Source organism: Ovis canadensis, chromosome 3, assembly GCF_042477335.2.
Source record: "Ovis canadensis isolate MfBH-ARS-UI-01 breed Bighorn chromosome 3, ARS-UI_OviCan_v2, whole genome shotgun sequence".
Taxonomy (NCBI): domain Eukaryota; kingdom Metazoa; phylum Chordata; class Mammalia; order Artiodactyla; family Bovidae; genus Ovis; species Ovis canadensis.
Genome location: NC_091247.1, coordinates 217304051 through 217325168, shown reverse-complemented (window position 1 = coordinate 217325168; position 21118 = coordinate 217304051). Strand labels below are relative to the sequence as shown.

Sequence of the window (21118 nt, the reverse complement as noted above, 5' to 3'; positions counted from 1 at the left end):
ACAGACCTTCTTGGAGCAGAACCTAATTTTTCATTTCAAAAGTGAAGTGGAAGTCACCCAGTTGTGTCTTGACTCTTTTCGACTCCATGGACTGTAGCCTACCAGGCTTCTCTGTCCATGGGATTTCCCGAGCAAGAACACTGGAATGGGTTGCCATTTCCTTCTCCAGGGGATCCTCCCAACCCAGAGATCAAACCCAGGTCTTCTGCATTGCAAGTGGATTCTTTACTGTCTGAGCCATCAAGGAAGCCTTTCATTTTAAAAAGAACCTGGATATATTCTACTTATACGCTAAGGATTTTTCTCTTAAAAACATTTTTAAAAAGTTCTACTGGTTACAATGTGGTGACTGTAAAAAATTAACACACTTACCTAAGTGGATGGTAAAACTTTCTTCTAACTTTCTCTGTTCCTCATAAACCCTTCCATTTGCTTCAGCGGATTCTCTGAACTGACTCGGCTGAACTTTAATTTCCTCGCTGCAATTGAAAAAATTATTGATATGCTTTTTTTTGGTATGCTTGTCAAGAAATTTTCCTATAGGAAAGAAAGATTTATAGTGAAATGAAAGTGAAAATCACTCAGTCCTGTCTGACTCTTTGGACTGTAGCCCACGAGCCTCCTCTGTTCATGGGATTCTCCAGGCAAGAATACTAACGTGGGTTGTCATTTCATACTCTAGGGGATCTTCCCAACCCAGGGATCAAACCTGGGTCGCTCGCATTGCAGGCAGAGTCTTTATCATCTGAGTCACCAGGTAATGAAATTAATTGCTGAAAGTAGCACTTAATTTACTCCTAAATTTATCTTTTATCCACGAGGCAGGAACACAAGCACTTACAACTTATAAAATTCCCACTTATTCTTCCATTTCTTTGGTTATTTCTTTCAGTCAGTGAGGCATATTTTTTTAGTGATTACAATATCAATTCCTATGTCACTATGTAATATTTCTTAGTAGCCTGCTGCTGCTGCTGCTAAGTCGCTTCAGTCGTGTCCAACTCTGTGACCCCACAGACGGCAGCCCACCAGGCTCCCCCGTCCCTGGGATTCTCCAGGCAAGAGTACTGGAGTGGGGTGCCATTGCCTTCTCCGGTAGGGCATGATTAAACAGTGACTAACATTACCTTAAAATGTTTAAAATGACATTAAAAAACATTAATATATCCTTATATCAGGTGGCATCAGTGAAACTAGAGAAGAAGTGAAGTGAGAGAAATGAAAATTAAAAACAAAAAAGTCAAATTAAAAAAAGAATTAAAAAAGAAGAAAGTTCATTTTGACATATTCATATCCTTTTTTTAAAAAACCATTTCTTATTTTTTCACTGCCAATAGTCTCACACTAAAAGACTTCTCTTAGCTCTAGTCTGCCCTTGTACTTTCTGAAAATGTTTCCATGGAGGCATCAGAACTGTACAACTGTTCAATTCACATATTACGGTGAGCTGAAGATGATGCAAGTCTGTAATAGTCATCTATCCCCCTGACTAGATTTTTTCGATAAATCCAAACAGTCTTATTTGTGTCACTGGTGGACTTCATTAGGAAATATAGCCAATTTCAACCCCCAAACAAATTCATACAGATTTACACAAATTAAATATCATCTTAGGATTCAGGAAGCCATCAAAGAAAGTTGTTCCTGTTCTACTAACAGAAAAAGCTGGGATAATCTATATGGCCATAACTGTTCTGAAGCTCATCAGAGATCTGAGGTAACAAGGGGACCAAGAAATTAAATTCTGAAGTGTGACATGCCTGTCCCAGGGGAGACAGGACACACGGTTTGGCAGAGCATCGTAGAAATGAAATGCTTGAATGTATGTAAGAAGGTAAGAAGAAATCAGCTAAAATGTTAACACGTTCTTCAAGGTCAAGTATGGGGTGGCATGTACGTTTAAGGACAGCAATGGATGTTACATGCTCTTGCAAACTCTTTCCCACCAGCCTCCACCAGGTGCTTCCAGGAAAGGCCTGGGGGTGGGGCAGGAGGAGAGACAGCCCACCAGGCGGCACAGGTGGATGTGCTAAGGATGCCCCGTGCCCTCGGCCCAGATCTGCAGGGCTTGCCCGAGACCATGAGGCCGTGGAACCTGCCTCCCACCCTCAACAGGCAGAGGAAGACCACCTAGAGACCAAAGCCCCACTCTCAACACCAAGTGGCAGCAGCGTACTGCTGTAGACAACGAGGCCTGTGGTGCACTGGAATGGAGAACAGAAACCAAACAGCCTGACTGCCAACTGGATTTCCATGGCCTTCACCTTAACAGCTTGCTCATTTCTGGGCATAGGTACTATTTACGCAGGTGGCGCTTAGTGGTAGAGAATCCACCTACCAATGCAGGAGATGAGAGACCCGGGTTCAATCCTTAGGTCAGGAAGATCCCCTGGAGGAGGAAATGGCAACCCACTTCAGTGTTCTTGCCTGGAGAACGGGACGCATCTGAGCCACACGCTACTTCTTTTCTAATACACACAACAGTCTGCATTTTACAGTGGATATATTTACTTATATTCATTATAATATATATGAAGTACTAGATCGTGAGTTATATGTGTAAGTTTGAACTATAAAATTTCTAGAAGAAAATACAGCAGAAAATCTTTGTGATCTTGAATTTCAACAATATCTTAGATAAGACAGATCTCTTAAAAACTGATAAACTGTACTTAATTAAAATGAAAAGTTATTCTTTGAAAGAAACGGATAAGACAATGAAAAGACAGGCCACGAGGTGCTAGAACATATTTGTAAAACATATATCTGATTATACACTTGTACCAGAATACATAGAGAACTTTCACAACTCAGTAATAAGAAAAAAAATAAAGGAGCGCTATAGCTAGAAGATCAGCACATGAAAAGATGTTCAGCGTTAGGAGCCACCAGGGAAACGCAAAGACACACAGAATGAGACACCACTACAAAACCTACCAGAACGGCTAAATATCACCACCAAGTGCTGACAGGTTGTGGAGCATCTGGAACCCGCATACACAGGTGGGGGGGGGGGATGCAAAAATGTCACAACCACTTTGGAGAACAGTTGGGCAATTTCTTATAAGATTAAACACACCATGGATTTTACTTACTGTGTTACCCAGCAATTCCACTCCTAGGTATTTACATAAGAGAATTCTAAACATGCGCTACATATGTTATATTATAAACATATGTCTACCCATATGTTCTGGCTTCCCTATTGGCTCAGATGGTAAAGAGTCTGCCTGCAATGCGGGATACCTGGGTTCGATCTCCAGATCGGGAAGATCCCCTGAAGGAGGGCACGGCAACCCACTCCAGTATTCATTCTTGCCTGGAGAATCCCATAGACAGAGGAGCCTGGTGGACTACAGTCCATGGGTTTGCAAAGAGTTGGACACAACTGAGCGGCTGACTTTTATTTTCACTTTCATGACTATACAAAGACCTGTATGTGAATGCTTACAGTCACTTTATTTATAATTGCCAAAATCTGGAAATACTTCAAATGTCCACCATTGGATAAACAAAAGAACAACAGAGCAACAAAAACGGAAGAACCACTTAAAATGGCAACAACTTGAATGAGTCTCAAAAGGGTTATGTTAAGTGAAGAAAGTAAGACATAAGTTGCTGCATACAGTTTGATTCCATTTATATAAGAAAATCAGAATTACAGGGATAGAAATCAGATCAGGTTACCACGAGCTCGGCAAGCAGAAGTGGGGTTAATATAAATGGATAAAAAGGAAATGCTATGTCTTGGCTGCAGTGATGGCTTCATGACTAAGTTTGTCAAAACTCATCAAAAGGTAAACCTAAAACAAGTGACTTTTATGTAATTCATCCTTCAATACACCTGACTTTAAGCAAAAAGGCAAAAATGAATGAATTTTAAAGATTGGTCAATTTCATACAATCCCATATGTAATTATGCTGAATGCAGGTTTCTGCTCCCCCAGGAAGCCTATCAAAAGGAAAGCAAGCTAACAAAGTCACAGTAAAAATCCTCTTTCCTAGGAATATTTGATTTTTTAAAGCAGCAGCAGCTAGAGGTCAATATTTATACAATGGAACTGATCACATAGAATGAATTTCTGAAACTACAGTACCAAGTGAAGTGAAAGTCACTCAGTCATGCTCGACTTTTTGCGACCCCATGGACTATATATATAGTCCATGGAATTCTCCAGGCCAGAATACTGGAGTGGGCAGCCTTTCCCTTCTCCAGGGGATCTTCCCAAGCCAGGGATTGAACCCAGGTCTCCCACACTGCAGGCAGATTCTTTACCAGCTGAGCCACAAGGGAAGCCCAAGAATACTGGAGTGGGTAGCCCTTATCCTGTCTCCAGCGGATCTTCCTGACCCAGGAATCAAACCGGGGTCTCCTGCATCAAGAGATATTTTTTGTAGCAAGGGGCTTTCTGAGCTTCCATTAGGTCAGTGATTTCCTGCCTTTTTGACCATAGCATAGAGTACATATTTAATATTTTACATTTTCTTCAATACACACATGTGTAATGCACTGATGTCTTTTTCCCTAGTCTACTCTGCTCAGATCTGTTCCACTCCATTCCATGCTATTATTATTTTTAAAGTTCAGTTGGAAAGTAAAGGATCTTGCATGGTTCCTGGCAGCAGTCTGAGAAACACCGCCGGACCTTATGGCACATGGATGTCCCCAGCCTGTCCCCGACAGCTCCTTTTGTACTGAGTTTAGCACTTTTTCATTGGAAATGAAGAGTATATACATGTTAGTGTCCAGGAGGTTATCCCATTTCTAATTATAAAAAATTGTTTAAATGTTTTTCAGTATTGTCTTGGGGAAAACAACAACACAAATGACAGATGATAATAAAAGGGAATAATAGATAGCATCAGGTAAACAGTTTAATGATAATCGACTCATAAGCCTGTCTATACATCCATCCCGTAAGTATTTATTTACGTGCTTGTATCAACAGGGAGCAAGACCAGTCCCAAGGAAAAGAAATGCAAAAAAGCAAAATGGCTGTCTGAGGAGGCCTTACAAATAGCTGCGAAAAGAAGAGAAGTGAAAAGCAAAGGAGAAAAGGAAAGATATACCCATTTGAATGCAGAGTTCCAAAGAATAGCAAGGAGAGATAAGAAAGCCTTCCTCAGTGATCAGTGCAAAGAAATAGAGGAAAATAACAGAATGGGAAAGACTAGAGATCTCTTTAAGAAAAACCAAGGGAATATTTCATGCAAAGATGGGCTCAATAAGGGACAGAAATGGTATGGAACAGAAGCAGATGGCAAGAATACACTGAAGAACTGTACAAAAAAGATCTTCATGACCCAGATAATCATGATGGTGTGATCACTCACCCAGAGCCACACATCCTGGAATGTGAAGTCAAGTGGGCCTTAGAAAGCATCACTACAAACAAAGCTAGTGGAGATGATGGAATTCCAGTGGAGCTATTTCAAATCCTAAAAGATGATGCTGTGAAAGTGTTACACTCAATATGCCAGCAAATTTGGAAAACTCAGCAGTGGCCACAGGACTGGAAAAGGTCAGTTTTCATTCCAGTCCCTAAGAAAGGCAATGCCAAAAAATGCCCAAACTACCACACAATTGCACTCATCTCACATGCTAGTAAAGTAATGCTCAAAATTCTCCAAGCCAGGCTTCAGCAGTACATTAACCGTGATGGACAGGGAGGCCTGGTATGCTGCAGTCCATGGGGTTGCAAAGAGTCGGATATGACTGAGCAACTGAATGGAACTGAACTGCTCAAGAGTTAGACACTTGACAGAGATCTGGGGATTACAAGAGCAGAAAAAATAGACATGGATTTTTACTTTCAAGGCAAGACAAGTAGGGGAGAAGGACATTATATAAATAAAATGCTATACCTAAATGTTTACAGTACACACTAGAAAACCCTGAAAACAGGATTATACTGTACTAAGAATATCTCCAATAGAATACACTTTAGGATTGAAAAAAGAAAGAAATTCTCAAAGGTGAGTACACAGCCAGGAATAACAGGCAATATGAGAAACACAGTGCATTTAGCCCGTAAGGGACCACACAAATTATGAAGCGTAGAAAGTCTTCTTTCTTCATCTTGTACCCTGTACATGCTTCTATAACTGCACATATCATTTTGTTTTATTTACAGGTCAGTCTCTAAAGAATATAAGCTCCCCACAGGCAGTTATCTTGTTTTTCTGCTTAAAGAGTGCTTGGCGTTTAAGAGGCATTCAACCACTGTGTACTGCATTGCAAGGAAACCAATTAAAAAAAAAACACAGGAGACAGCAGTCAAGGTATTTAGGTATATATACCCACAAGATTTATAAAGCTAAGTTCTAGGTGGGGAATCACCTTTGTAAAACATCCTGCCCCACATAATCCACATAAAGTCTACAAAATGAGAGGTGTTATAAAAAAAATCATATAGTTATCTTGAATTTTCACTGGAAACTTAGAAAGGTCCAATTTTACAGTAAATACAAACTATTACTGATAACAACTTTTCATCTCATAAAAATGATACCTGATTAATACCTGAGGGAGCTGTTGTTGGGATTTTTTAGGTCTTGATGAAGTTTAATTACCCATTCCTGATACTCTTGTTTTTGAATGGCAGTCGATTGTTTTAATTCATTGGACCACTTATTTTCTAAGTCCTAAAAAGAGACAGTATACCAACGAGTTAATTTTTTTTTCTTCACAAAAATAAACAAAACAAATGCACTCTGAAAGTCATTATATATACCTCACTTACCTGCTGGGATTCAAAATGCTGAGCAGCCAGGGTGTTCACATCTTGGTCTGTCAGTGACTTTCCCAACTCCTGCATCACTTTTTCCATTTCAATACCTTGTCTGAAACATAAATAAGTAGATCGGATACAGTCATCACATTTTAAAGGTGCAGAACCACTTCAGATCCATGGAATAACTGCTACGAAGTGAAAAGAACATTTTCTTCTTAAAGGAAGGTGCCCAGGGATGGCCACAGTACTGTCTGGAAAACACTCTGAAGCCTCGGCAATGGAGAGGCGGAAATGACGCTAACGTCGTATAATATACATAACGTCAATGTGTAGTTAAATCGGAACCTAAATTTAGTGCATAAAGGAGAACATTCAGAATCCAGGAGAGAGTTCAATTTCCGTAACTAGTATTGAAAAGTCCAGAGCCTTTTATCACTTGCAGATTTTCACAAAGAAGATACTCCCCAATTCAGCTCAAAGCACATTTTTTATTCCTCTGAATGTGAGTTAAAGTGACTTCAACCTTCGAATCACACATTATATTATAATCAGAAGCTGCCAGTTAGGTTCTAAGAATCAAACTGGTATTAAGTCACAGCATTCCCTTTCTAGAGGAATGTGAAATACATTCTGAAGTAGTCTTAATTTATCCAAACAAACAATATGTGGAAATTAAAAATGGTATTTCCCCATAAGAAAAACTAATGGTGCTACAAGTTCAGACAGTGGTTATTTACGTATGAAATGGCTGGGAACTGCTGGATGGGTGGGAGAGAGCCTTCTGCAGGCTGGAGATCACCTACTTCTTGATCTGGGAGAGGAGCACACTGGTGTGCTTACTTTGTGGAAGCTTACTGAACTGCATACCTACAGTTTATTGCCTTTTTATATGTTGGTTATATTTTAATAAATAAGTTGATTAAAAAATCTCTAATAAAAAATGTATTAATCAAGTTTGTTCTAAAACACATTTCAAACAAACTTGGAAGCAGTGAAACAGACATGAACTAAAGGACTTCACTACCATTTTAGTCAGTTTACGTAAACTGCTCTTAGAAGAGAAACTGCACTGATTTCTAAGAACTGATTAAGATACGTACATGTCTATCATAAATGAAACTCATTCACATGTTACACTTCTATACATCCCAATGTATACCTTCTAGTATCAAATATTCAGTACTACTTAATTCCCACTTAATGATAATGCAGGCGACCCCACTAGTTTTTTAATAATTACTAGAGGTCAGCTGAAGATAATGCTTGCAAGTAAGATTTTTATTTAAAACAGAAATAACTGCTAAGCATTTATAATTACAAACTTTGATACAAATATTAATATTTTACATTACACAAGTTCCCTCTAGTGGATAAAAAGTATCATTGCCACTTTAAAGGTTCAAAGAACTATCTTGAAACTGGTTTGCTAAAAGAAGGAAATTTTCAATCAGGAAAAAGAGAACTAATAAATAACAATTCAACTTCATGAACATTTATTTCACCCTAAAAGTGTTAGAAGTGCAAGTACAGTTAATGATACAACATTTATTTCTACGATTAAGATGAAAGGAAAATTTATTATATGAAATACTATGTAGTGACTCAAGATGTCTGTCATGATGATTCTGACAACCTGTACGTTATCTTGAAGACATTTAGGAAAAAAGATAATTAGAACTGTTGATGCTGCACTGAGACAAATTCTTTTAAATATGTAAAATGGGATTAAAATGAAAGGAGAGATGAGAAAATACGTCACTTCTACTCACAAATTAGATAAATGAATTAAACACCAAAATTTTGGGTGAACTTCCACTAATGAATTCCAACTTACTATTAATTATACGGTTCAACTTTGCAAAAAATATTACCTACCTTAAAAAGAACATGGTTTATTTTTACTTATTAAGCTGACAGTTTGGACACGTGAAAAACTATAAAACGGTTCTTAATATAAATGTTTTCAAACATTTTTAAAGCCGTTATTGAACTTGTTACAATAGTGATCTGTTTTATGTTTCGGTTTTTTGGCCATGAGGCATGTGAGATCTTAGTTCCCCAACCAGGGATCGAACCTCCACCCCCTGCATTAGAAGGTGAAGTCTCAACCACTGGACAACCAGGGAAGCCCCAAATGTATTCCATTTGGAAAATTCTGAGAGAGATGGGAATACCAGACCACCTGACCTGCCTCTTGAGAAATCTGTATGCAGGTCAGGAAGCAACAGTTAGAACTAGACATGGAACAACAGACTGGTTCCAAACAGGAAAAGGAGTACGTCAAGGCTGTATATTGTCACCCTGCTTATTTAACTTTTATGCAGAGTACATCATGAGAAAGGCTGGACTGGAAGAAACACAAGCTGGAATCAAGATTGCCGGGAGAAATATCAAGAACCTCAGATATGCAGATGCCACCACCCTTATGGCAGAAAGTGAAGAGGAACTAAAAAGCCTCTTGATGAAAGTGAAAGAGGAGAGTGAAAAAGTTGGCTTAAAGCTCAACATTCAGAAAACGAAGATCATGCCATCTGGTCCCATCACTTCATGGGAAGTAGATGGGGAAACAGCGGAAACAGTGTCAGACTTTATTTTTGGGGCTCCAAAATCACTGCAGATGGTGACTGCAGCCATGAAATTAAAAGACACTTACTCCTTGGAAGAAAAGTTATGACCAACCTAGATAGCATATTCAAAAGCAGAGACATTACTTTGCCGACTAAGGTCTGTCTAGTCAAGGCTATGGTTTTTCCAGTGGTCATGTATGGATGTGAGAGTTGGACTGTGAAGAAAGCTGAGCGCCAAAGAATTGATGCTTTTGAACTGTGGTGTTGGAGAAGACTCTTGAGAGTCCCTTGGACTGCAAGGAGATCCAACCAGTCCATTCTGAAGGAGATCAGCCCTGGGATTTCTTTGGAAAGAATGATGCTAAAGTTGAAGCTCCAGTATTTTGGCCACCTCATGCGAAGAGTTGACTCACTGGAAAAGACCCTGATGCTGGGAGGTATTGGGGGCAGGAGGAGAGGGGGACGACTGAGGATGAGATGGCTGGATGGCATCACTGACTCGATGGACATGAGTCTGAGTGAACTCCAGGAGTTGGTGATGGACAGGGAGGCCTTGCGTGCTGTGATTCATGGGGTCGCAGAGTCGGACACGACTGAGCAACTGAGCTGAACTGATTATCTGTAATGTTTGGGGGTAGGGGAACAAAGCCCCGTCAAGAAGTCTGGCTAAAAGACATTTCAAAAATAACATAAACCAAAACAAATCCCTATTGAAAAACTATCCTGTAACAGAAAAAAATATATATAAAGTACACAGTAAATGCAGATAATTAGTAACTTAATGCAGCTTCCAAAAAAAACTGCAGGGTTAAATGGAATAAGAACCTTCTTCCAACTTAGAAAAAAGAACAATTATAGAACAGTGATGGCCAGAGATGAAATTTTCTGGCAGGTGGAGTGAGCAGGCAGCAAAGAGGACCACAGCTCAGAACAACTCAGCTGCTGACTGAAAGCAGGGGCGACAGCCACTGACGTGAACTGCAGATGCTGAGCTGTGCATTTTTTAATATTCCTAAACAGGCTGGAGAAGACTCTCAAGAGTCCCTTGGACTGTAAGGAGATCCAACCAGTCCATCCTAAAGGAGATCAGTCCTGGGTATTCTTTGGAAGGAATGATGCTGAAGCTGAACCTCCAATACTTTGGCTACCTCACACAAAGAGTTGACGCATTAGAAAAGACCCTGATGCTGGGAGGGATTGGGGGCAGGAGGAGAAGCGGACGACAGAGGATGAGATGGCTGGATGGCATCACTAACTCGATGGACGTGAGTCTGAGTGAACTCTGGGAGTTGGTGATGGACAGGGAGGCCTGGCGTGCTGCAATTCATGGGGTCGCAAAGAGTTGGACACGACTGAGCGACTGAACTGAACTGAACTCAAACAGGTAGAATGAGTGCAGGCCCAGAAAACCTGAGAGCTGAGAACAGACTCAGAATGAGAGGAAGACTGTATTATCTGAAGCCCCAGTGGGGAAAAAATCAAACCAAGGAAGTTCAACAGAAGGTAATTAGTGTTGGGTAACTAGCATCATATTTTAAAAAACCTAATCTGTATTTCACGCTTATTTTAAAGTATGTTCACAATATTCCATGCGTGCGTGCTTAGTTGCTTCAGTTGTGTCTGACACTTTGCGACCCAATGGACTGTAGCCCACCAGGCTCCTCTGCCCATGGGGTTCTCCAGGCAAGAATACTGGAGTGGGTTGCCATTTCCTTCTCCAGAGGATCTTCCCGACCCAGGGATCAATCCGACAGCTCCTGAGTCTCCTGCATTGCAGGCAGATTCTTTACTCATGGAGCTACCTGGGAAGTCTGTGGACAATATTATTGGATATGAAATAAAGAACTAGAGGAAATCCATTTCTGCCTCAGTAAACTGGGGCAGTAACAGTAGGGTTGTGGATCAAATGAGATAGGGCATCTGTTAAGAACTGCATCTTTGTGGCCCCACAGAGTACAAATGTTGAAACCCTAACCTTCACTGTGATGTTATGTGGAGGTGGGGCCTTTGGGAGGCAGTTAGGTTGAGGTAAGCTCCAGAGGCTGGCATCCTCATGATGGAATTAGTCTGGAAGAAGGGGTGCTACTCTTCTCTGTCTATAAGCAACGCACCAGGAGCGTGCATGGAGGAAAGGCTGAGGAAGCAATGTCAGGAAGGCCTTGGCTACAAGCCAGGCGGTGGGTCCTCACCAGACACTGAGTCTGCTGGCACCTTGACCTTGGACAACCCAGCCTCCAGACTATAGGTCAATTTCTGCTGTTTAAGCCATCCAGTCTGTGTGTGTGTTTTTTAATATAGCGGCCTGAATGAAGACGGCATCCAAAGCACTTTGCACAGGGCCTGGAACAAAGCTGACCCTTTAGAAGAGGTAAGTTCTTCCTCCATCAGAACTAAGAGTAGATAGAACCGTCATAATTCGTTTAGGTAAATCCCTTGAGGAGTTCTATAAACTAGGAGAACCTTATCTGCCCAGGTGAAATGAGAGATCGAAACACACAAGAAAATTACTTTCTAATGTTGAAGATGATTTTCTATTCTATTTTTCAGTTTTATTTAAGAAAAAGAGAGAGCGAGAGAGAGAACACACTGTTCTGTAGCCCGTCATTATTTGATGATGTAACATTTAATTATCGTGATACAAGAACTAGGAAGTACCTCTCCCGTAGCTTTTTCAGCTCCACGTCTCTTTCGCCAATGAGTTCAGAGATACTGACGAAGTAGTTGTGTTCCAAGTTTAGGAGAGTTTCAGAGGCTGGAGAATGGATGAGGTCATGGTACACATCCGCGAAGTCTTCATCCCAGCTGGGCTCCTCGGGCCTCGCGTGCTCTAGCGTGGTCTACAAGATGGGACCAGACATTCTTAAACCCTGACGCGGAGCTCTTAGTTAACACACTACTGGAGAAGTGAGTATGCTATGATTCCATTTCGGTACATCAAAGGACAGAAAGGCCCTCTACATATGTGTTTATAGGTTACATAGGATTATCTGAGCATACACAAAAAATACGGAAAGAAGTGGACTCAGTTGTCAATGTGGGTTACCCGGAGGCAGGGATAAGGGGAAGGTGTTAATGCGGAGCAAGGGATAGGAAGTGTCCATAATCTCAAAATAAAAAAAAGAAAGGGTAATAAGTAAGCTCTCATTTCTGTAAAACACACACACACACACACTTGAAGGGGCTGTCTGTAGCAGAGTGGGATTTTTAAGTACCTTACTTTGTATTCTAATGTGCCACGTAAGAGAATAACTTGCATATAGTAATTCTATCATCAGGAAAAAAAGCTTTTCACTTTTAAAAATTATTGCTAAAAAAGGTTTTGTAGGCTATATGTTTAGAGAATGAGCTTACCTATGTAACAACACTGCCCTTGATAACCCAATTCATGCATAGGATTTTATATCAAGATATACATGTGAAACGTTTTTACTCTGAACTCAGGTATTGTTTTCTTCATAAAATGTAAGTCCCCTCAATTAAATGTATGAAAATAGTAGTTATCAAAATGATAAAGGGACTGCATAAACACTGATAAGCAAACAAACAAAAAACCCAGAAACATGCAGAAGCAGAAAAGAGACCCTGAGTGCGCACACACAAACGCATCTGGGGAGGCAGATGCCTGGCCCCGGACACGTGCCATGACCACGCACCAGACACGCACAGCGCTCTACAGCGGCGGGAGACTGACATGCTCAGAAGGCCCCCGCCAAAGGCCACACCATATAACGGCAAGAGTGGAAGTTTCATAAAGATTTCAACACTGTTTCTATTTTTGATCTTGGCAGCTAGCCACCTGTAAAGAACAATCTAAATTCTTCCCTTTTCTTACCAATGAAAATACCCCAAACGGGAATCTATGATAGGGCTCAAAATAATAATCCCCCTTACGTGCCACAAACGGATAAATCATGGAAACAGGTATTTTGAACTGGGACAGTCAGGTAAACTCTTCCCCTTGTTCCCTTTCACTTACACTTGGATCCACTCCAGGTCAGGAGGGGAGACTTATTAAGAGAATCAGCCGAATGTAGAGGGTGGATTTTATCTGTCCCGCACCTCTGCAAACCCGGACCACGCTCTGATAACTTGTATGCATCCCTAGACACAGCATTCCTCTAGGAATTATAACCAGTCCACGTGACTTAGGCTCTGTTCCAAAATCACTCCGGGTTTGGGCTGAAGTTTTGTAGGAAGGAGCCAAGGTCAAATCCGAGGGACCTGCTTGGCCATATATAACACCAGACAGTCAGTAACCCCACAAGGTCAGATCAGCTCATTATGCAACTTGCAAGCCTCAGTTTACAACTCGGCCTGGAGTGACACTTGTGAACAGGGAGAAGCATCTTACTACACGAGATGTACCCAACAGAATTCTTACTCACCCTCAGTCAACTAGAACTCTGGCACCGAGTTTACACACTTCCTCCCTGTCCCATATCCTGAGACCAGCCTGGGCCACCTGGATGTCCCAGTGGATGATTCACCAAGGCCCTGCCTTCCGGTGTCCCTCAACGCTGTATTTTTAATAAGCTCTCCCCTTTGCCTGTTACCCATTCCATATCTTCCCTGGGAACAGCTCGGCTGCTAAAATTCAAACACTCAGTCACTGATTACAAACTCCAACCAAAACTTCTCATTCAGCGGCTCCCAGGCAACTGGTTCTGCAGCCTCACCAGGACCTCTGCTTCACAGTCTCCACTACCTGAGCTGTTGGCTCCCTCTCACTGCCCTTTCTTCCTGATAAAGCTTACAGTCAATCACTGTCTTGCCCACATCCTCCTTGCCCACCTAACAAAACCGCATCTTATTCCTCTAGCTCCACCTGCAGTCAGGCTCTGGGGAGCCGCAGCAGAAAAATCACACAAGTCCAGAGTCTATGGAGGCAGACCAGTGCCAGTCCCACCCTTCTCACGATGCTGCCTGGCAACTCTGGCTTCCTCTGGTCAGTTCAGTCCTCAGACATCCAACCATCTCATCAGCCCCCTACCACCCCATCTAGACAAACAACCTCCTTTACTATTTCTCAGATAAAGCAGAAGCAGTTAGGAGAGAATTATCTTCAACTTCCTGCTACCAAAGAAAAGTTTTCTGAATTGATGGTTACGTTTTCCTTCTTCCTCTCCGCTATGATGGAAGCCACCTCCCTCCTCCCTGGAAAGACTGATCCTCCACTTGGGCTCTGGGTCTGGTTCCTTTCGGCCTTTCTCTCTACCGTCTTAAACAACAAGCCTCTGATCCTGGGTCTCACCCTCCTCTCTGCAGCCCAACTTCTTGAGTTGTCTAGACTCATTCCACTTCCACATTCCCACTTGTTCTTAAACTCACTGAAATCTAGTCTCTGCTCCCACCAATCTGCTGGAATTTATCTTGCCACAGATAAGACCTGATAAACCCGGTGGGTATTTCTGAGTCTTCTCCTTGCTTGATCATCTGTGCAGCATTTGAACCACAGACCAGTCCCTCCTTCTTGGTTACCTCTTTTTTGGTTAGCTTTCATGAAACTATAAACTTTTTCTTCTACTATAGTTTTTTATCTTCCTTCTGTTTCCCTGACCAGTTCCTCTCCTTCCTTTGCAGGGTTTTCTTCCTCAATTCACCTCTTAAGTGTTTGGATTTGTTTACTTACTTGTATATATTCACTCATACATCCATCTATCACAGACCAAACCCTGTTATTTGCAAGCTTGTTGCTGGATGTATTGTTGTTTACTTGCTAAGTTGTGGCCAACTCTTTTGTGACCCCATGGACTGTGGCCGGTCTCCTCTGTCCATGGGATTCTCCAGGCAAGAATACTGGAGTGGATTGCCATTTCCTTCTCCAGGGGATCTTCCTGGCCCAGGGATTGAACCCAAGTCCCTTGCATTGGCAGGTGGATGCTTTACCACTAAGCCACTGGGGAAGCTCTCTGTGCTGGTTACTAGTTAATAAAAGGGAAGAAGGCAGACCTTTCCAGGTGGATATTCAGATAAGCCAGAGATACAGGTAGGTCAACAGACAATTACAATAAAGGGTCTTGTCAAGATTCTGTCCAGGGGTCTTCTCTTCTCAGTCTACAGTAACCCTGGGCCACTCCATTGAGCAATGAATAATTTTTTAACATAAGCATGCTCCATGTATATGTGGGATATACTCATATGAAAAAGTTCATTGTTTATCTGAGATTCTAGTTTATTTGTTTATTTAGGGCCACACCACATAGCATGTGGGATCTCAGTTCCCCAACCAGGGAACAAACCCACAGTCCCCTGCACTGGAAGCACAGATTCTTAACCACTGGACCAGCAGGGAAGTCCCTGAAATTCTAAGTTAAATGGGTGGCCTGTATTTTTAATGACTAAATCTGGCAACCCTATGTTGGGTAGAAATACAAAAGCAGCATCTCACTTTACAAGAATATTACAGGAAGCGCTGTGTCCTGTGTGCTCACCTTGGTAACAAGAAGGAAGCACACAAGCACCAACACAGGGTGCAGATTACGGAGTAAATCTTTGTACACAGAGAACCAACGATTCTACAGCTGTTCCAGTATTACCTTGGCAATTTAAACACTCTCATCATTCTGCTTCAGAAACAAACATGCACACAGAAAAAGCGATCAGATTTGTGTTACTTCAGGCTGGGGATGGAGGAAGCAGAAATGGGATGAAGGCAGTCAAAAGACACAAGCTTCCGGTTATAGTAAGTACGAGGCATGTGATGTGCCATGTGATAAATGTAATGAACACCGCTGTATGGTACACATCAAAGTTCAGAGAACAAAGCCGCAGCACAGGAGAAAACATTTTACTTTCTATTTCTTTAACTCTGCGTCTGTGTGAGATGATGGATGTTCAGTACATTTGCTGTGATAACCATTCTCTGATGCCTGTACGTCAAACCATCATGCTCTACACCTTAAACTCATGCAGTATCAGATGCCAGCTACATTCCCAACATCTCGATAAAACCGCAAGAAAAAAACAACATTTAAGAGTCCAGAATATCCTTTAAGTTTAGGATCATTATCTATTTTCATACCTCTGCATAAGCTTTGGCCCATGTGCTTGCCAGCTGATGTAGGTCAACTTCACCTGACTTCACAGCTTCCAGGGCGGCTTCAGCCTCTCTGTCATAATCTCTGAGGGATTCTTCTTCAATAAACTGGCTCAGAGCTTCTTTTAACTCTGTAATATCGATAACAAATACCATCATTGGCAGACATAAATTGGGAACATTTTACCTGGCTAAGCATTCCAGTGTGACACTCCTGTCAAGCTTATACCCTTAAGAGCATGTCTAACTAAGATAAATTCAGCTTAGAGGATCATTCAACTAATCTCACACTTATTTTTCTTTACAATCACAGATTACCGAATGGTCAAAATTCTTAACTCTTATGTAATATAACCCTGATACTAATTAAAAACATTAATTTCTTAAGTCTTCATCTGAAACTGAGTAGAGAAAAAGCACATAAAGACCTTCTACAGAGAGAGGGGATGAAGCTTTCTGCATTTAAATGAGTTTCCTATATAACTTTCAAGGATATTATTGGTGTGTGTGTGTGTGTGTGTGTGTGTGTGTGCTTCAGTTGTGTTGAACTCTTTGTGGCCCCATGGACGGTAGCCCACCAGGCTCCTCTGTCCATGGGATTCTCCAGGCAAGAGTAGTGGGGTGATTTGCCATGCCCTTCTCCAGGGAATCTTCCTGACCCAGGGATTGAACCTGCATCTCTTGCGTTTCTTGCCTTGCAGGCAGATTCTTTACCCACTAAGCTACGTGGGAAGGCCATATATTGTTACATTCTTCGAACCTGAAATAGAACTAGAGTGATCAGCATATTAAAACTGATTTATTTCAGATGATCTACAATTCCAACTTCAGAGACACTACTTAAAGACTGCTCTGAGGATGAGAAGACCATGGCTTTCATCTTGGGCACTTCCTTGCTCCCTCCCTCTCTCAGGTTGCTGGCCCTGGGGGAGACCAGCTGCAGGTGCAGAGGTGACCGTATGAAGAGGCCCCATGATAAGGCCTGAGAACAGCCTCACAAGTGACCTTGGAGATGATCTTGTGCTGGTAGAGCCTTCAGATGAGACTCTGGAGTCCTGACTGACAGTTTGGCTGGAGTCCCATGAGAAACTCTGAGCCAGAGGCACCCATCTAAGTTGCACTTGGATCCCTGAACCACAGTAATGGTAGCAAGATAATACACACTTGCTGCTCAAAGAAAAAAAAAGACAGATTAAAGAGCAGTGAGACAGAAACCAGGATACCTGTGCTCTAGTCTTGGTTCTGACACGTCTGTAACTCTGGACCAGAGAGTCTCAGTTGTTAGGACGCATCAGAGTTCCCTGGGGGGCTCACTGGAATAGATGCTGCACCCCAGTCCTAGAGTTTCTGATTCAAAGTGAATGCAGTGGAGCCCAAGAATACACACTTCAAATAGGTTCCCAAGTGATGCTGCTTGGGGAACAACTTTTGAGAACTACTGCCTTGGGCAAATTATTTAACCTTTCTAGGCACCAGTTTCCTTATTTGTATGATGAGATTATGCTAGAAAGTTTCCACGTTCCCTTGCATCTCTCATCTTCTATGATCCAACATATTCTCAATTAAAACATTTTCCCTTCTCTGTAGACAGAATGTAGACCTTTTAAAATGGCATAATACAGATGACTACGGAACTAATTTAGGTGAGCAAAGATTATTGAAAGATAGGTACCCCTTTCTCTTTCATGACATCTCAGAAACTGAGGACCAGATTGTTATAAGGGCAAAACATTGAGCACATAACCAATGATAGCCAACATGCCTTATGAATCCATCTAGCTACATAAAGAGGTTAGGAGTTCTAATCCAGACTCTGTCATTTTTCATCATATGTAATTAAATTTAATTTTTATACTAAAATGGCTAATAAACAGCTATAAGAGATACAGAAAAAAAATTCAATAGAAGAAAGATCTGGGGAACCTTTTTATTCTTGAAAGCGTCACATTCTGTGGTTGTTTCCAGTGCTTCTCAGGTTTATGCTACCGTGAAACTTCTAATGACAGAGACCAAAGGAAAATAACAAAGGAAAATTCCAAAAATCAGTCACCTTTTTCTATAAAGCATGGTAAGTTGTGCAGCAGCATAAGACGTCCATGTAAATGACTGGCATTCTCTTGCACAGGAAATTTGAGGGGTACCCTCAGTTCAAAGCACTGACTTCCAACTTTGAATTTATACACAAATTCTCTCTCTCGGTTGCAGAATCTTTCTCTGTTTTTTTTCATCTTTAGCCGGATTCTAGGAAACTAACAACAAAAAATTCAGCCAGTTATAAGTCCAAAAAAACTTAAAACGTTTCCTTATTGCTAAGCCACTTCTGGACTTCCCTATAGCTCAGATGGTAAAGAATGTGCCTGCAATGCAGGAGACCCAGGTTCGATCCTGGGTCAGGAAGATCCCCTGGAGAAATGGCAACCCACTCCAATATTCTTGCCTGGAGAATCTCATGGACAGAGGAGCCTGGTGGGCTACAGTGCATGGAGTCACAAAAAGCCACTTTTAAGATGGTTCCCCACGCAGATTTTGTGTGACACTCCATTAATTATTCTACTTTTTCCCTACTTTTATCCCTTCATAAAAGTAGGGATGTTTTCATGATGAAAACAAAGTGCTTCTTTTTTAATGAAAAGTCTCTCTTCAACTTCATATATTAAAAAAACTGCCCACTTAGCACTCCTGGGCAGTGTGCTCAGTCTCTCAGTCATGTCTGATTCTTTGCAACCCCACGGACTATAGCCCATCACGCTCCTCTGTCCATGGGGTTTTCCCGGCAAGAATTCTGGAGTGGGTTGCCAATCCCTTCTGCAAGGGATCTTCCTGACCCAGGAATCGAACTCGCATCTCCTGCACTGCAGGTGGGTTCTTCACCACTGAACCACCTGGGAAGCCAAGATTCCTAGGCAGAGTTCTCATGAATTGGTAAGGATCATGTAGAGAAGAACAGAGAGGATTCTTTGGAAGAGATGCACGGTAGCCAGATACAGTTCATGAAATAGTTGGTGAATATAAAGTCAAAGAAACAGATCAGGGATTGAGGCATCTTGAAGACCCTAGAGGCTATAGGCGTAAGATCTGATTGAGGGGTGGAGGGAAGGGAGATGGTGCTGCAAAGATTTCTCTATGGGGAGAAAATATACTGAAAATGTACAGGATAGACCGCAAAGCAAAGTGGACAACTACTGGGAAAGAAGAAATCTAGTCAGAAAGAATACATCAATTGAAGATTTCCTTATTAGCCCCAAACAGGAGTCCTGTTCCTAGGCATTCCCCCATCAAATCAGCTTTCACACTATTCTCTACACTGAAGTCAGAGTAATCTTTTTCAAGTGCATATCTGGTCATGCTGATTATCTGCTTAAAATCCTTCTATGATATTCCATTGCTTTTAGGATACAATACAAATTTCTTAACAGTTTCTCGCCCCTGCTTATACCTCCAGACTCTTCTTTGGGGAGCTGAACTCCCCTCCTCTCCAACACACAAACTGACGAAACTTTATTTTCAGTCGTACTGAACCTCTTTCAATGCCTAGTCTCTCTTTCCACTTCCAACCTTTCTGAATGTTTTTCCTTTGCCTAGAGCACGCTTACTGCTCTTCTTTCCTTGGCCTTGTCTCCGATTAGATATGCCCCAGGAAGCCTTTTAACTTGTCGGACTGTCTTCATGCTTAATCAAATAATAAATACGAAGCATCTGGTAAACATAACATGACCAGTAAATGGAAGCTGGTAAAAATAATAAAGAAAGAAAGAAGGTTTTATATAAGAACATATCAGTTTTTTAAAAAATCAAAGGCTGCTAAGTACACATGAGGCAGACAGAGGCAGTAAAGGAACAGTTTGCAGGGAACTGAAAATCAATTAAATACGGGCTCATGGTCTCATTTTGTTTAGAGTCAATATTCTAGGCAAACAAAAACCATTAGCTCTGGTTTCAGTTGATTCACTCTTTAGAATCGTGTCTCAAAAAATGGATACTTTAGTTATCTCTCTCCGGTTTGTTATTACTGCCTGCGTGCATGGGTGTGCTCAGTCGCGCTCTACTCTTTGCAACCCCAGGGACGGTAACAGGCCGGCCCCTCTGTCCATGGGATTCTCCAGGCAAGAATACTGGAGTGGGTTGCCGTTTCCTCCTCCAGGGGATGCTCCCCACCCAGGGATCAATCCGGCGTCTCCTGCGTTGGCAGGCGGATTCTTTTACCACTGAGCCACCTGGACCCTCCCCAGTGCTGAAATCAAGGAAGATTTCCAGACAACAATGGGATGGGAAGAGGAGAGCTGGACCGAACTCATTCAGTCAATAGAATGGAGGTTTGGAGGCTTGAATGAGTCAGGGGAAGGGAGGGCAGACTGTCGGGCTGAGAAGTCTCAGCCGAGTGAGGGGAACAGCCCCCCGACTCGAGAGTTCCGGTCCGAGGAAGCTTCCTCGCTCTGGTCGCAAGCTCACCTCCTCTTGTTCCGAGTTCCCAGCTGTCCGCCGTACGGGTCCTGACCAAGGGCCTTGGCGCTGGGCCCATCAGCTGACTGCTGCCTTGTTTTTACAGCCGGAAGATCCGCTACGGCAGATTCTTCCAAGTATTTTCCTTCTTTCCTGGCACCTCGTAGAAAATTCCTCGGTCTAAATGTTCCCTTGTTCCATCCTACCTATTTTTAATAATTTAAAAAGTGTCGAAAGATGTATTTATACTATTATGGTGCATTTTGGAGACGGCACAGAGCAAACTCTCGTGACGAAAGTGAAGTGGCGAAACACAAGCTCAGTTCCGGCGGACCGGACGC

At 42.0% G+C, this 21118-nt stretch overlaps 1 protein-coding gene across 2 annotated transcripts in view; it reads right to left on the bottom strand.

The window, feature by feature from the left end:
* Positions 1-21118, bottom strand: part of FERRY3 (FERRY endosomal RAB5 effector complex subunit 3) — a 36281-nt gene extending 15163 nt beyond the window's left edge. Inside the window, exons 1-7 of one of the 2 annotated variants that reach the window (XM_069581467.1) lie at positions 20787-21118; positions 18388-18586; positions 16323-16468; positions 11957-12138; positions 6744-6843; positions 6524-6645; positions 373-479 (exon numbers count right to left, since the gene is read on the bottom strand). In XM_069581467.1, coding sequence (XP_069437568.1) covers positions 373-479; positions 6524-6645; positions 6744-6843; positions 11957-12138; positions 16323-16468; positions 18388-18565 — 835 coding nt within the window. In that variant the 5' untranslated portion in view covers positions 18566-18586; positions 20787-21118. Of the gene's footprint in view, positions 1-372; positions 480-2338; positions 2428-6523; positions 6646-6743; positions 6844-11956; positions 12139-16322; positions 16469-18387; positions 18587-20786 lie in introns of those variants that run through there. The other variant, XM_069581468.1, reaches the window with a different exon arrangement.